Here is a 17152-nt window from a genome sequence, read left to right on the forward strand (position 1 = left end):
TTCTAGATCAAAAGACTGTGCTCCTGCTATCTTAAGTATGTTCTTAATTGCATAACCCTAAGAGCCGCAATTATGAGTTATGTCTCCACTTTGCAAACACAGATCAAGAGGACAAGCCACAGTAAACACGACATTTCAATACATCTGTTGTTCGACAAATGTGGTGTGCCGTTCCGTGGGATGGATTTACTTAACCCAACTTTCGGCAACACCATCGCTTAAGGGCTGTTTGGCCCTGTCAGAGGTACCAAACCAGAGCCAGGCACGGGAATGTGAGACAGGGCCAGGTCCGGCCGCACAAGGTGTTGCACAAGCACAGCCCGGCGGAGTTTCCTCCCTCAGGGGCATTATAAAATAGCGTCACCGCTCCACAAATACAACCCTACCTGCCCGGCGCTACTCAGACGTGCCTGCAGAATTACGCCCAAAGCACACAGGTGATTGAAAATTAATTTTTACGAGAAATTACGACTTAGAAGCCACAGCCAGACCTGAGAATGATGAAACCAACACTTATTACGGTTCGGTTAAATAGAGCAAGCCAAATTACACAGCCTGTCCTCAAACACAAAGCAGAGGGAATAAATCTACACTTTCCTCACAGAATTATTAAAAACAAAACATCCACAGAAACAACCCCAAAGTTAGAAGCAGGGGAACGGCAGGGTAGGTAGAGTACCTGAAACAAGTTTTAAATTCCTCGTCCGGCTGCCGGTGGGCGCGGGTACGCGTGTCCCCGGGGCAGCCGCAGCGCCGGGCCAGCCCCGGCCCCACACGCGTGTCCCCGGGGCAGCCGCAGCTCCGGCACGGCCGCGGGCGGGGCGCGGCGCAGCGGGCGGGCCAGCCCGGCGCTGGCCAAGGGGGCACGGCCGCCCCCGCCGCCTCGGCCCGCGCCTCCCGCCGGGGTCGGCAGCGAACAGGTCTGGGAAAACTTTCCGGAGGGACGGGGCCTGCCGAGGCGCGGGGCGACCCCGCCGGCCCCTCGGGGCAGAGGGCCGGGGCTATCCGCTCCCTCGCCGGGAAGCGCCGCCGCGCCGCGGCCTCCGCCGCCCGGGCGACCTCCACCGGGCGACCTCGGGGAGGCGCCGGGGGCAGGGCCGGCGCGTGTGTCAACACGGGGCCGCGACTCCGGCCCGGCCCCGGCGATGGGCGGCGCCGGGGCGGGAGCGCGGCGGCCGCGGCCCGGCGCTCACCCGCCGCCATCGCCGGGGCCCGCCCGGGGCCGCCGAGCCCCCGCGGCCTCGCAGCCACCCACCTGCAGCCCGCCGGCAGCCGCCGCTGCGGGCGGGAGGAGCGGCCGCAAGGTCGCCTTCACCTCGCCTGCCGCGGCGCCGACACCGCCCGCATCCCCCCGCGGTGCTGCGGGCGGCGCTCCGCGGGGCCCCGCCGGGCCGCCCCTCGCTGCCTTCCGCCGGGCACGGCCAGGGCGGGCGGACGGCGGGCATCTGGTGCCGGGGCGCCACGAAACCCGGCGGGGGAAGCGGCCGGCCCGGCCTCGGCAGCGGCCGTGGATGGTGGGCAGCCGAGGGACACGGCTCAGCCCCCGCGCCGTGAATTCCCGAAGGTTGCCGCGGTGCCCCCCTCCCTAAACGCCGCTACGTTACCGGCTGGGGCCAGCGGGGAGGGCCTGGGCGGCGCGGCCTGGGCAGCTGGTCCTCCGGCCCGGCAAAGGTCCTGCCGCCATCGGAGAAAACCTCCGGGTGCTCACGGGCGCTCGCTGTGCAAGTGTCCCTGTGCCCCCACCGCCCCGGCTGTGCAGGTGGAGAGAGGGCGGTCGGAAAGCTTTTCGCCAAGGATCACGAACTCCCTTTGTGACAGAGTTGGTAGAGACCTTAATTTCCGTCCCGTGTTCTAATTACGAGATGTTTCCTCCCACCCCGCAGTTACTTTTATGCAGTTGAAGTAATCTACCTCTCACCATCCCACCCAGCCTTCTGTGCTTCTGCCGAGGCGGCTGAGCGCCAGGAGCTGCTTAGAAGATATGAATGAAAGTCTGGTGTTGTCATTACGGCTTGTAGCTGATGGAGCATATCGTATACAAGATAAGATATACAGCCATTGCTACTCACCGGCTGCAAATGTGTGTGTGTGTGTGTATATATATATATATCTATATAGATATAGATATTTAACTGTTATCTGCTCCTATTCTACTATTGGAATTGTTAAAAATCTCTGCTGGTACCCGGCAGAAAATGGGCTAAATTTTAAAAAATTTGCATCCAATTTACACAAATTGTACACAGAAATATGAGCCCAAAGGGGCCACTTTGCAGGGATTATTTTTTCAATAAAATGTGATAGATTTGCCTGGACAAAAGACTGTGGAGGCAAAGGGCTATGTTGCTTTCCTATATATTTCCACAAACCCTCCCTGTTAGAGCTCACATGTAGCCTGTAGAATGATGGCATGATTTTGTTCATTTGACTCATTCATTACAAAGTTTGTTGAATTTTTCAGTGGATCTCATCTCCATCCTAGGCATGAGTTTGGAGGGTTCAGTTCATGATGCAAAAGGCCACCTCTATCCCTGGGTTAGTTTACTTAGCTGTACAGAAGGAATTTGATGCCTCTACTTAAAAAATTAAAATGCTTCCCTCAGTTCCCTCAGTCCCATATGCTGATGCTGTTTCAGAGCCAGAGTGGTGTCCAAATGTGACTACTGAGCATTAATTTAATAGAGGAAATTGGTGAAAGGAAGATGAAAGAGTGACACACTTGCAGTGCTACTTTGCTGCTTATTATGGAAGCCTTTGCCGTTGATTGAGGAGCATATGAGTCAGTTAAAAGCACTACAGTGCTGGAGAAAATGATTCTCAATTATTAGAATAAGAGAGAACAGAGCAATAAGGAATTGATTTTTAAACTACTTAAATTACAAGAATTTCACATTAACTTATTTTTCTTAGTATACTATAGCTTCTCCTGAATTTGGCTAAAGGGTCTTTTTTACCTCATCTCCTGTTTTGAAGATCTTGTGATTCTGTAAACCTATAGTACATTGTGAGTGATTAAAACATGCCACTCTTAGGCATGAGTTACATCTGCTCAAATGGGAAGGCTACTCAAAATGAAGTGAGCTGCTTGATGTCACTGCAGTGCTTGTTGGTAAAACCTCATTTCCTCCTTATTGCCTTAGGAAACAACTTGCTTCTCAATTAAAATAGGAACAGGATTCTGACTTGGGGGCCAGAAACCAGGATTTTTCTGTTCCGTGACCACACACCCACACATAGTAATAGTGCTTTTGAAGGAGGGGTTGTAAGTGTTAAAAGACTTTCTTGGGGTAGGACAGTCAGAGGCTGGGGATTTATATGCCTTCAGAACTTCCCACATCTCCTTCTTCCTTCCCCATTGTATGTCCCCAGTCATTCCTACATCACTGTTCTCCAGGTTTTGCTGAAACTCAGGATTTCCGTAGCTTCTTTGGGACTTTCACATGTTTCACAACACTTTCCTGGTCAGCTAATGAAAGAAAAAGTTGTTAATAAATGAGAATGTTCTCATGGGATTAGTCAGTACTTAAAAGTAAGAAAAGGGAAAATGGGACCAGCTGCCCACTTTGGAAACCAGAACCTCTTTTGTTTCCAGAATCTGTATTGGCGTAACTACAACATAATATAGAATAGCAAAAGTTTATAAACAATACTTTTTCTGTAAAACTGATCTCCTGTATGTGTTAACTCTGATTTCCCTTCTGTCTTCCTTACCAATCTCTGTCAAGTCAAACTTTCATTAACAGCTCTACATCAGTTATCTTTCTTTTTAGTATAAGAAATGCACATTCATCTTTTCAGAATTTCTTTACCTTCTCAATTATGTTGTGCATTTCAGCTATTTTCCATTACTTGAATATTTTCTGCCTCAGACGGGGAATGGCTCTTTTATTCCTTCAGTTGTCCAATGCACTGGCCAGCCCCTGTAATTGAACCTACTCCTCACCCTCTCAGCCTGGGAAACCTGTGTTTTGTGCTTCTAAAGTAACCCCCCAAACTCTCTTGATCAGCCTTGTGTGAGAGACTATCAAACATGCCAGAGCAGATAACTGATTTCAGCATAATGTCTTCAGTATCAGTGCCTGGTGCTTTTGTCATGTTAAATAACTGCTGCTTTACTTGAAGGTCCTGAGCATTAAGTGTATTTCTTGTTGGCTTTCTGCATTGGTTGTTTGAGTACCTTTGGCAGGTAGACACTTATCCTTTCCTAACCTAACCACAGTTATGGTCCCTGATTCCAAACTGACATCCTTGAAATATCCAGATGGTTTGTCACCTCTTTGTTAGCCTTCACCTGGCATTATTTTACCTTTTTTAGCTATCACATTTTGTCCAGATATTTTTTCATCGGAGAATCTTGTGGTGCTTCTGCCATTATTTGCGTGGAAAAGCCTACGTACTTATATGACAAAGCTGCTACAACAATGTACATTTTGTTAATTTATGTTACCACAGCAACTGAGTTATGCAAAAATGTAGTGTTTCATTGTTTGGTATTGCACTTTGGCATTCTGATAAAAAGCTAGGGGAATGTAGTCTGTGTGCAGCTGCTGTGGAGCTGGGTCTTAACTAGGTAGATAACCATGCCTATCGAGTAGGTATCAACAGCTGCTGTGAAAATGGGCTTACCAGGTAGGATCCTGTAGGAATCTAAATCCAGTTCTATTCATTTCTGTGAGAAATCGCAGGCATACTGGAAGAGGGGATTAGGACCTTGACATGTAGAAAACTGGTCTGGAAAACATAAGACACAAGTTGGGGGGACAAAAGAAAGGAGCCTAGACAGGTATAAAAATTTGCACAAATTCAGAAAATTAACAAGGAGTGAAAAAGTAATCTTCCAGAAAGGAATCTGGAGTCTACGGGAAGTCACAAGCTGAGTATGAGTCAGCGATGTGTTTTCCTGGCAAAAACAGTAAGCATTCCAGGAAGACAGAGATGTGGGGAGAAATCTGTGGGCTCTGTGCAATATTGGTGGGACATCAGTGGAAGGGCTAATTTTGTGCACCACAGCTCAAGAACTATGTGAGCCATCAGGAGTCAGTGCAGTTGGCAACAAGGATGGACAGAAGACTGGGAAGACAGAGGAAGCTGGAGTTGTTCAGGCTAGAGAATAAAAAGCAGAAGACAGACATGCTAAGACTCTTCATATACTTAAAAGGCCATTGCAAAGAGAAGGGGAATCATCTATTCTTAGGTAGGTAGGGTAAGATGTAATGTACTTAAATTGCATCAAGGAGAAAAAAGCTTTTCTAATGGTAACATTAGTGAGGCACAGCTTTATCTCATAGGGTGTAATGGTGTCTCTGTTACTGGATGCCTTTAAGTATGTACTGGACAAATATTAAGTACTATTGATCTGGCATTGGAATTGGAGGATGGACTAAGTGACTAATCATGGTCTGTTACAGACCTATTTTTCTGTGATTACATATAATCTGAGCCTTCTCATTAATCATCATTTCTTTATCCAGTCCCATTGTACATTCTGTTTTCTTTTCAAGTCAGATCCCTGGTCATCTCTCTGTTCTCTGAAGGACAAAAGAATGCTTCGTCCCTTTTTTCTTTCTGTATAGTTAAGGCCAAAGCTTTTCTCGTTTTTTTTTTTTTTTGGTAGCCCACAACATACACAAACTGATGAATTACGTTGTATTTTACTGCTGAGATAACTGTTATAATTACATATGAGTCAAACTTGCAATAAAAATTATTTAGATTACTGTTGTGACCTATTCAGACATATTCTACATAAACTGTACAAAATGCTAACATAAATCTGAGATTCTATAGTCATATACTAGAAAAAAATTACTCAGTTCATAAAATGTTACTGTTCCAGACTGATCCAAAATTTGTTATCCAAAATTCTCTGATCTGCACTGACAGGAACCCATTGAAGTTTTTAATGTAAACCGTACTATGTTACTTATTTTTTAGGCATGATTTGGTTTTGAAAAGTTTTGTATATTTAAAAAACTCCATTCACTTCTACATTTCAGTTTAAAATAAATAGCTTATACCAAGAATAATTGACATTTGTTTACTTGGCAGATCTGTTCAACAAGACACCATTTCTGATAGGTTTTCGGGGGTTTTTTTCTCATCATGATTTCTAAGTAGGTATTACTTTTTTCTACAAATTTTTGTGTTTATAGCCTTAAATCTACATCTCTTTCAGAGCAGACCCATGTGTGTTTCGGGCATAAAAAAAGCTGTTGTAAAGATTGCCAATGCTAAATAATTTATTTGCTGAGCTTTTAAAGAGAATGCCCTTCAGAAGTTTAAACTTACTCTTTTTCACTGTAAGGACAACTTTACAAAAGAGTACAGTCATTTTATCCTGTCAGAGAATAAGAATTTTATTTCTGTAATGATTTTTATTAAAAATTAATACTGTGCTTTTCTACACAGAGCATGTATTTCCCATGTACCTGTGCTGATCCATATATTCATAGGTGATGGGGAAGAAAAGGTGAGGAAAAAAGTGACAAAATTTCTCAGTAATACTGAATTTCTCAAGGTTAAAAAACCAAAATTCTAAAATGAAGGACCATTGACTTAATGTAAGGCCAAAGATATTGGAATTGTAATGAAAATGTAAATGTGGACGAAACAAATACATATTAAGAAAAGAATAGGAAGCAAAAATAATTTTGCCATTATTTACGGTGCTCCAGTTTTTTAATGCCACAAGCACTTCCTGCCTTCACATGGCAGAAGAGATACAGTAGAACTAGAAAAAAGTAATATGAATAATCAGGGATATGGGACAACATTTCCATGAGGTGTGGCTGGACAGATAGATTGTTTAGCCTTAACTGGACACAGCTGATAGAGGGTATGAAAGGTTTGTGCCATTCTTGGTCTGTAAACCAAGGATGGCACAAACCCCGTGAATTGAATATCTGTAAAACACGGGACTGCCACAACATGGCTCCCTGTACACCTTTCTGCTTGGCACCAGCCTCAGCCCACGGCTGCTGCTACTACTCTGCCTAGGGTTAGGGCTCAGAAAACCACAAAGCCCAGAGCTCCAAGCACACTGCAGCTAAAAAAGACATGCCAAGGTGAACAGAGAACTGCCACAACACGGCTCCTTCCATACTTTTCTACTTGGAACTGACATTGGCCCAAGCCTCCTTTTACTACTCCGCCTAGGGTTAGGGTTACACCTAGTGTTAGTGTTCATAAAACCACAAAGCCCAGAGCTCCAGGGACTGTGCAACTACAATAGGTATGCCAAAGGGAACACAAAACTGCCAAAAAATGGCTCCCTTCAAATCTTTCTGCTTGGCAGCTGCCTCAACCCAAAGCTACTTTTACTACTCTGCCTAGGGTTAGGGTTATGTCTAGGGTTAGGGTTCAGAAAACTACACAGTCCAGAGCTCCAAGCACACTACAGCTACAAAAGGCATGTCAAGGGCAACACAGGACTGCCATGACATGGTTCTTCTGTCTTTATATTGGAGCTGGGGACCATTAGATGAAACTGTGGGATGCAGCTTTCAGTGACCAAAAGGGAGTAGTTCCCTGCACCTATTAATGTTTTCAGAAAGCAAGTGGGTATGCCCCTAGACTAAAAGTCCACCTAAAGGTTTTTAAAGCTCAAGTGCAGAGATCTGTATTTCAGTATTTCCCTAAGGCAGCCCCAACTTCCAGTCTTGCTGGAGCCTTTACACATTTGTTTAATTCTTGTGTTTGGCAAAAGGCATCTTCAGCTGGCCACTGTCAGAGGGAGATCCTGGGCTGGACTGAGACATGTGCTCCAGTATGAGCATTCTCACTGTGTTGTTCATTTGCCTGCTGACTGAGAAGTCTCTGACACCCTTTGACTTGTGTGGCTCTGTGCTTCTGCAGCCTTACAGCACTGCAGGAGACACAGCCTGGGAAGTGATCAAAAGAATAAGCAGGAGGCAGGAATCTGCCTTTGATACATAATTTTTTTTTCAAACTAAACTAAAAAAAAAAGAAAAAAAAAGATAAAAAGATTGCTTCTCAGTTCCTTGGACACAGTCAAGCATGGACACATGCGTGACTCCATTATCACCTTCTGCGTCCTGATAAAGCCAAGCAAACTGTTCAGGCCTCACAGAAAGAGTCAATAAATACTAGGGGCAGGGGAAAGCATGAAGAAAGTCCTTTGCTGTTCCTGCCAGAAAGTGAATTCAGCAGATGTAAAACTACTTTCTGCAGCTAGGAGACATCACAGGGCATCCCTGAAGTGGGTCAGGGCAAGGGTCATGCTCACTGTTATCAGAATTTTCAGAGCATCAGCAAGATGGAGAAGTATCCATTGTCAACATATCCAGGAGTATGATTGAAAACTAGCATGGGAATTTTCTTCACTGCAAAACACAGGAAAGTACGAATTTGATGCTTGAAAAAATCTGACTGACAGGAATATTAAACTGGTTTTTAATTAGCAGGATGTGTATGTATTGGCTTCTGGAGACCAGGAAGGGTATAAGTCACCTCAGGCAGGAGTTTACTGGGAAATTGTGAGACTGTACAGGCCAAGGAAGAAAGCCAGTGCTGAGGCATTCTTCATACCTCTGATCCCCTCTAGCCTGTGGAGAACACTGGTAGATGGTGATGGAGTAACTCAGCAGTTAAAAAAACGATTTTTATTTACCCCATATATTTATCTACTGTGACTGTCATGCTGTGGTTTAGTGAATAAGGAGAGAAGGATATGGGAGTGTAAAATGACCTCATACCATGTATTTAGTATTGATTATTTGTATTTTGAAGCAATGAAAATTCAAGCAAAAGTAATTGATACAATATTTCAAAATTTAAAACAAAAACCTTAAAACATTATGCAGTTTTGCATTTATACATTTTACAGAATTTTTGTTAAGTAAAATAATTTTTTCTTCCATCTTTAGTTGGGGTTTTGACTCCTTGATTGGGAAGAAATTTTCACTGAAATTTCCTTTAGTTTATCTGAAAATATTTTAAATGCTAAAAATTCAAATGAAAGATCACTTGGAAAATAGTTTTCAGATACTCAAATGTTTTATTTTCTTCACAACTGGCAAAAATTGGCAGAGAATTACAGAGGAACAGGTTCTTTTCTGTTCTTCTGCAACCAATATGACTCTTAGTCACATTCTGCTGTTCCACCAGACATTATTTCTATTACAACTTTTATACCTCAGTACTGTGAGAAGTTGGTGTTTCTTTAAGGTGAAGTGATACCATTTTGTTTCCTTCATTCTGGTGAAATCTGATTTTACTGATGCAAAAAAACCCCCGAAACACCAATGCTTGTGCTTTTTTTTCTTCTTGGAGGAGGGTTAGTGTTATTTCCTATAGAGTTCTGTTTTATAGTGGCTCAGAAATGAACACAACAGTTACCACAAATGAACCAAATGGCTTTTGGTTGCAGTGAAAATACGTTTTTTTCAGGAACTGTGCAATTTTCCCAAAAGCTGCTAACAACATACTACCATTTTCTTAGTGGTTTTGCATATCATTAATGAAAAATCAGTAGTATCTTCTCTCCTAATGTTTGCTGTTCTTTATATCTCATCTCCTTGGAGATGAGAATCTCTACTTTCTTTATTCCCTCTATATAATTTTCTGCCCTCTTGTTTTGAACAAAGACCTGAAAGCAAGCAAGTATTGAATTGTCTCAGTATTTATTAATTCATTATATTTGAGATAGAAATGCTATGATAATTGGGACTGAGCATCCATGTTGTCAGACTTTGTTCCACTTTGATTTCTTTAACAATTTTTGAAGCAACAGAACATATTCCAGTGTCTGTATTTTAGTTGGGGGCCAATATTGACTTTAGACACTTACCTTCACTCTGCCCCAGTCTCTGAGCCTCCTGGAGCCTTTTTCCTCCATTCCTTTGTATGTCCTTCCCTGTGATGGTGGTGAGGCACTGGCACAGGTTTCCCAGAGAAGCTGTGGATGCCCCATCCCTGGAAGTGTTCAAGGCCAGGTTTGATGGAATCTGCTCTGGTGGAAGGTGTCCCTCCCACAGCAGAGGGATTTGAAAGAGATGGTGTTTAAGGTCTCTTTCCACCCAAAATGTTCTTTGGTTTTGTGATTATAAGGAGAATCATAGAAATCATATTAAATAGTATGAGAAGAGACATTATTTAGCTCATATATATATACACTCCACAGCAGAATCATCTCCATGTAAATTAGTGCTGAAGGTGTTTGTCCTACTTCTAGATAATGTGTGTTGATGGAGACACCATATACTCTGCAGGCAAAATTCTCTAGTACTGACTGGTCTGTACTGTTTTCATAGTTTCCCTGGGAAATGCTTTACAAATAATCATCTAATTGTATGTTTCTACAGGTATATATCAACAAATAGTGTAGGCTTCTAAGTTTCTGCTGGATGAAGCAGAGATATCGATTGTTCTTCATTTGTCTACAGATTGTCCTTTAGACCTGTCTGAGATGGAAAGAACACTCCTAATGTCTAATTTATATTGAAAGCCGTTCCACTCTGTCCCATCTGTAGGACAAGGATGGAATGCAATTTATTCCTTTCCTCTTTGTTGTGCCCTTTACCCTTATTTTTCATGTTGCTTCTCATCTTCTAAAGGTTAAACCAGTTGCTATTTCTTTAAACACTGTTTATTTTTAACTCATCCTTTTTGTTCCTCTTTTGATCCTTTCAGCTGGTTCACAGAGTTCTCATAATAAGGAACTTGAAACTAAGCACGTGGCAGATGAGAGACTGCATGATCCTCTGCGAGAACATCAGCTTATCTTTTAGGAGGGCAGGTGGGGAACTTGATCAGAGGAAAAGCCCTCTCCAATTACATCACCACTGAAGCAAAAGCAGTACATGCAGCTCTGCATTGCTCACTTCAGTCTGTACTTGCTGTGAAGCTGAGTGCTGCATACCAGTGAGCTACAAGGCCTGGTTGGAGAGTATTGAAATCAGCAGGCGCCACATCAGCAAAAGAGTGCTGTCTCTTTCTTTATGTTTTATGTCTACAATGCTTTCAAAAAGATGCATGCAAAAGCAAGATGCCAGAAGTACTCTTTTATTGCCTTTATTGCAGGTTTAAGATATCATCTTCATTCTTGAAGTTGTGGAGTAAATTTTAAAATTAACATGTGAGGGAGGAATACTGAGAGGATTTTTTGCATATATCTGAAAATCAAGCTGATCCAAAAATATGGTCCATTGTAGTTCAGTGTTCAGAAATATTACTCTTTTCATTTCTATTTTTATGAACAGCTTAAATAATAGTTCCTTTAAAAAATTCTTATTACTATAGTACATCCCATGATGGAGGAAAATTGCTTCTGAATCTTGTACTTATTCATCTGTCAATCAATCTATATGAAACTCAGAACAATTTTGTGAGAATTACAGAACAAACTTCAAATAGAGTGAATTGTCTGAGGTCAAAAGAAATACAAAGGAAAATGAAATACAAATGACCAGACTGATGTTAGGACTGTGTGAGAATGCATGAGTATCTGCAAAGAGCATTTGGGATAAATCCATGCTACTTTGATCATACCCTAAGTTTAATAGCATTATGGCACTAATAATGACCATAAGGCATATGTAACCCAGGATTCTGAATTTCACATGATTATCATTTTTTTAGAGAAATCATCAAATTTGCAAGGATAGAAACTAAGACTGAAGATACAAAACACATGTGCTGTTGCCAGAGTCTGTTCATCTAGAAACATCATATTTAGCTCCTGCTACTTTGATATTCTGAGTTCAAAGTCATCTGAGAGGAAAGATAGGATATACTTGTCTTTGTGAAGACAGAGATGAATTAATTTTTCAAATATAAACTGTCTTTGCACTTCCAGATCACTAGGGAAGAGCCTACTAGAATAAGTATTTTTGATCAGTTGTTTTGATGCAGACCCTGGATGGGTCCCAGCTATGGACTAAAGGCTCTTATGTAAAAAACCGTAGAATTATTTCGTTTTGTGATTCTGAAATTGATGATAAATCAACATCTTGATAGAATACCTTCTGCTTAGTGGTATTATCTAGTAATATGTAAGATTTTCCACTGGCACTGTAGTGCTTTGAATTCGTATTGCTATTCATTAACAAATCTCTCCTGCAGTGTTCTCTTACTATTGGTACTGCTACTTGATATAATATGAAAATTATTTTATTGGCAAATCAGAATAATTTATTCATAGAATCACAGAATCACAGAATATTCTAAATTGGAAGGGGCCCAAAAGGATAATTAAGTCCAACTCCTGGCCCTGCACAGCACCATCCTCAAGTCACACCATGTACCTGAGAGTAGTGTTCAAATGCTCCTTGAACTCTGTCAGGCTGGTGCAGTGACCACTTCCCTGTTCCAATGGCCAAGCACCCTCTGGGTGAAGAACCTTCTCCTAATACCCAACTAAACCTCCCCTGAGACAACTTGAGGCCACGCCCTTGGGTCCTGTCACTGTTCACCACAGAGATCAGTGCCTGCCCCTCCTCTTCCCCTCACAAAGAAGCTGCAGACTGCAATGAGGTGTCCCCTCAGTCTCCTCCAGGCTGAACTGACTAAGTGACCTCAGCTACACCTCATACAGCTTCTCCAGTCCCTTCACCATCATCATTGCCCTCCTTTGGGCACTCTCTAACAGCTTTGTGTCTGTCTTAAATTTTAGCACTCAGAACTGCCCCCTGCACTGAGATGATGCTGCCCCAGAGCAGAGCAGGACAATCCCCTCCCTTGCCCGGCTGTGATGCTGTGCCTGATGCCCCCCAGGACAGGGTTGGCCCTCCTGGCTGCCAGGGCACTTCTGCCTCATTGTGATGTACAACTGCTTCTATACTTCTCCTTGGCCTTTGAGGTATGGGTTTGGTCTTTATAAGACTTTACATTGCTCATGACTTGCTGACATAAAGGATAATCTGTTCTTCCAGTTATTCAGTTATTATTTATTGTTTGTATTATTGCTACTCTTGTTAATAGCAGTACATCGAGGACTTGTTCTGGGTGTTGTATGGGGAATGAAAAGAGTATCTCTGTCCCCTTCATAGCATTCCTAACTCAGAACAAGAGAAGATAGTGCCACAGTCAGAGGCATGTGATCTGAACAACCATTGGTTTTGGAGATACAGAATGAGAGATTTCAAGATTTACATGTAGACAGTTCCATCTTTCTAATTTGAAAGTGACTTTTCTACTGAAACTGGATGATGAAAAAACCCCAAATAATAAAAACTGATTTTTTAAAACTGTTGTTTGTTTGTTTGTTTGTTTTTGTATTTTTTTCCCCAATTGATATAAACACTGCTTATCCTGATTAGAGGTGGAGAATTTTTCTCAGTTCCTGAAATTTTTTTTCAGGTGGGAAAATCATTTGCGATTTGCTTCTTTCCCAGAGGACAGTGGGATGAGGGAAGGCTGTTTGGGTTTTGTAGCATAGACTTCACAAACACATGGTTGCATACTGTAAACTCTACAGCTTTGGATCAATATTGAGCAATTTTATAGTCAATCTCCCTGATTTTGACTACTTCCAATTAATATATAATGGCAATTGCAAGGCATGTCACTAATCCTTCTCAAAATTTAAAGTTAACTGTTCTGTAGGTCACCTGTTTTAAAGGGCATCTCTTTTGATGGACACCATGAGAAACAAACTAAAACCACGGCTCACTGCTTAGCATTTGAGAGGTAGGATGTAGAAAAGGCCTTGACTCTGGTTCTCTTCTTTTTTCTTGTCAACTGTCAGGATAATTTTAGTTACTATTGGTTTTACTTTATGTTTGTCCTATTTGTAGTTGGTCTGATGTAGTTGGTTTCATGAGCACTACAGGCTATTGAACTTAAGGCAGAGTGACACCAAGTTGAGTTGATTCTATATTAATTAGTAGAAGATTTGCAATTGTTTGGGCATACTGTTATGGGGTAAAATTTCACCCCATCTATTTAAAAATGGTGGTGTAAAAAGATGAACAACTTAGGGAGGCATAATCATTTCCAGTTTGATGTTTTAGTATGTCCTACTGCAGAATTGGCTCGCTTGATTGCTCTGTGGGCAATTTGTCAAAATTTCTTATGCAAAACATGATTTGAAAGGGTGGAATCTTAGGCAGAGAAGAAAAAACAGCTCAAATCCTTTCCTAACCCAAATATACTTGGCCCACGCTAGGCCTGCCCTAAAAAGGGATGATTAATCTTTCAAATGTCTTCAAGTCCCCGAAAGTATTCCTGCATTTCACTGTGTACAGAACACATCAGCTACAATATATTGTGATTGCATTCATGTAAAAATAATAGTGCAATTCCTTATTAAAACCCAGGATTAATTTAGCACAGGTCTTGAGGAATATACATAATGCTGGATGGAAAGCTGCTTTTTTGAAAACCCCCAGCATGTGGGTTTTCAGTAAAGGAGGACATTTGGTAAAGTTTCAGTTTTCACAGATGAAAGGTAAGAAAGATTTGCATTTATACATAAACATGCACAGCAGGGGGAAGGCTCGTCTGCCTCACAGCTTGCGGCAACTGTTCAAATGAAAATGAGCACTTCTGAGGAGTTCTATTCTGGGAAGAGCTACGAATCCATGCTGCTCACTGTGTCAATGGCCCCAAGAGCAATACACCTTAGATGTATCCCACAACACGGGCTGGCTAACAAGCATATCCTCAGCTTCAAATGGTTATGGAGTTCAACAATTGTTTATTGATCATACATAAAAGAGCTCAGCAGCTCGTGGTGGTTCCGTCATATACCAGAAATATCCAAACTGCATCCTAAGGAAAGACACAGGCTGGTAGTGAAACAACATTAGTACAATTGCTAAAGCAGTAGGAGCAGGGGAGGCAGGAAGAGTCTGGGCTGTGTATCTGTCTTAGCATCAGAGCACTTGTATTTCTGATTTTAATGTAATGCTGCCCAGTTTGGGACAAGCCTATGTTGCAAAATCCTCAATGGATTTGTGTTACTGGAAGTAAATCTGCCTTGATGTGTTTTGAAGGGGTGAGCACAGAGCTGCTCTGTTCCTGGGATAGATGGGAGATACAGTGTTCCATATTTATGTGATGTTGGAGGATCCTCTTGTTGGAGTTGGGAGGAGTTGCTTGATGGCAACATTAAACAGCTTGGATTTTAACTCATGTTTGTTGGTGGGTTTTGCCACAGCTAACAGTCCTGCTTCAGGGATGTGTTCAGGGAGCTTCTGCCTATGTGTCCTGCATGAAATTTATGTTCACTTTTAATCTTTGGGTGGTTTTTGATTGGCAACCAAACTGTGCCTTTTTATTGAGCAGGAGAATTAATCCCTACCATGGAGAAAACAAATCCCCAAGCTGCTTCTTAGAACCATAACCTGTTAGACATAGAGCTGGGTGTTCCTGGAACAATCTCATGTCATGTGAGAGGGAACCAAGTACTAAAAAGAAATCATAAGGTCTTTGCCTCATCCAGGTCTTACTCAAAAAGGAATCATTTGGTCTCATATTTGCTGCTTTTTAGTAGGTAGCAGTGAGACTTTAAAATAAGAGATAGCTGCCTGACATTAGCCAGGCTTTGAGTTTAGCCTTACTTCCTCCTGCAAGAGGCATTGCTAACCAACGAATAGATGCTTGTAGCCCAGCTCAGCTTAGCCATCTTTGTAACAGTTTATAGGTACCTTGACAAAAATGAGCATAATATGTATTGGGACTGGCTCTTGACATATTGCTGCATTTATATGCTTCTCCAAATGTGGTGCCGAAGGCTGTGGTTGCAGGAGGATGATACTCCAATAATGTTTTACATAAAGTTAAGTTTGTATCCTGTTATCCAAGAAGAGCTTGCAGCAAGCCTGAATAAAGCTTGCTGTTCTCGCCTCATTTTCTGTTAAAACATTTCAGATCATTTTTGCACAGCTGACAATTTTCTGTATTTGGAAAATGACTGGTCCTTGCCTTAGATGTCTCAACATTTTTTCCCATATAGTTCTTATTTAGAGGATTAATTAAATTTGATTGAAATGATGTCATACCTTGGGATTAACGTTTTTTATTTGAGAGCAGATAAATGTTTCCTTCTTTAGTGTGATTTATTGTTTGCCTGAGTGAGAGTTGTGTATTTGGAAGAAGGCTAACATGTATCTTTCATCCCACTCCTGAACCATCCATGAGGCTTCCAAGGAGCCTGAAAGGGAATCTGTTGTCTTCAGGATCACTCCTAATTCTGTTGTATTTTAGTCTCTACTTTTCCACCTACCCTAAAATCATACAGAAATATGTGAGGTTCTTTCCTTTTTTTTCACCTACAAAAGTCTCAGGTTGCTCACTGGGTCCAGTTCTTCAACAACCCACCTTCACATTTGCTTGATATGGATTCTGATTATTCTGGTTCAAACTTATACCACTGCTTTTCTCTGGAAGCATTCAAGGAAGAATTCAAGGAAGTCCTCAAGTGAACCTCTGTAAAGCTATTTGTGGACTTTTGGAGTACAGTTTAAAACTGTAAAATTAAAACTGTAGCCACTGAAAATGAATTTTTTTTTAGCATATCATTTAAGTATTTAATCTGAGACAGAATGTTTATGTTTATAAAAAGGTAAATATAAGTGATTACTCATGCTTTATATGAAGATATGAAGATACCAAAATTCATCTGGGAACAATAACACTGATAGCAAATAACTCTCCTCTTTCCCTGTGGTCTCCCAGGTCTGGCTTTCTGACACTGGGATACCATGATGTGTACTAGAAAGCTGATAAAACCTCTGGAAGTTCTGTGCTGGTTATTCCACATGAAATAACATTTTACACTGAGCAGATATTGTCACTAAGTCTTTACTTTGGAGGTGCCTGGTTCAGCTGGGGGAGCAGATTCATAGTGCAGTTTCTCACTGTTCATTCCTGGCCTGATGGCATTCATAACTTCAGTGTTCTGTTGAGGGGTTGTGGAGGAAATGGAGCCTTTTGGGAGTTTTGTCTTTTTAAAAAATATTTATTTCCATTATTGCAAATTGTGATAACTCCAGCTGGTGCCTGTGTATTTCTAAGACCTCCAGCTATTGCTTGTGAGAGGCTTTTTGTATAAAGCCTTTATATATGTATATACACATAGAAAAATATAAGATTAATAATTTCTGCATATTCATCTTTGAACTCCTAATTTATTCATTGAGTGGAAATCAAATGAAGTATGTTTTAAAATGTCTTTTTTGTTTCACTGTGC

General features: G+C 41.8%; 2 protein-coding genes across 2 annotated transcripts in view; both read right to left on the reverse strand.

Moving 5' to 3' along the window:
* The window catches only part of ZC3H12C (zinc finger CCCH-type containing 12C), a 44158-nt gene extending 43401 nt beyond the window's left edge, over positions 1–757 (reverse strand). Inside the window, exon 1 of the mRNA XM_033515787.1 lies at positions 680–757. The gene's annotated coding sequence lies outside the window, so the exon portion shown is untranslated. The remainder of the gene's footprint in view (positions 1–679) is intronic.
* Positions 473–1203, reverse strand: LOC107210204 (atherin-like). Its single transcript, XM_015640726.1, has 2 exons — positions 680–1203; positions 473–491 (listed from the first exon to the last, which is right to left on the reverse strand). Exons 1-2 carry the CDS (start codon positions 1201–1203, stop codon positions 473–475), a joined length of 543 nt encoding a protein of 180 aa, XP_015496212.1.
* Between the last annotated feature and the right edge of the window lie 15949 nt (positions 1204–17152).

The sequence above is a fragment of the Parus major genome, chromosome 1 (assembly GCF_001522545.3).
Source record: "Parus major isolate Abel chromosome 1, Parus_major1.1, whole genome shotgun sequence".
In the NCBI taxonomy this organism is placed as follows: Eukaryota; Metazoa; Chordata; class Aves; order Passeriformes; family Paridae; genus Parus; species Parus major.

Bases quoted from the DNA above. Each gene is read 5' to 3' on its own strand.
- LOC107210204 (XM_015640726.1), bottom strand. From the start codon at position 1,203: ATGGCGGCGGGTGAGCGCCGGGCCGCGGCCGCCGCGCTCCCGCCCCGG.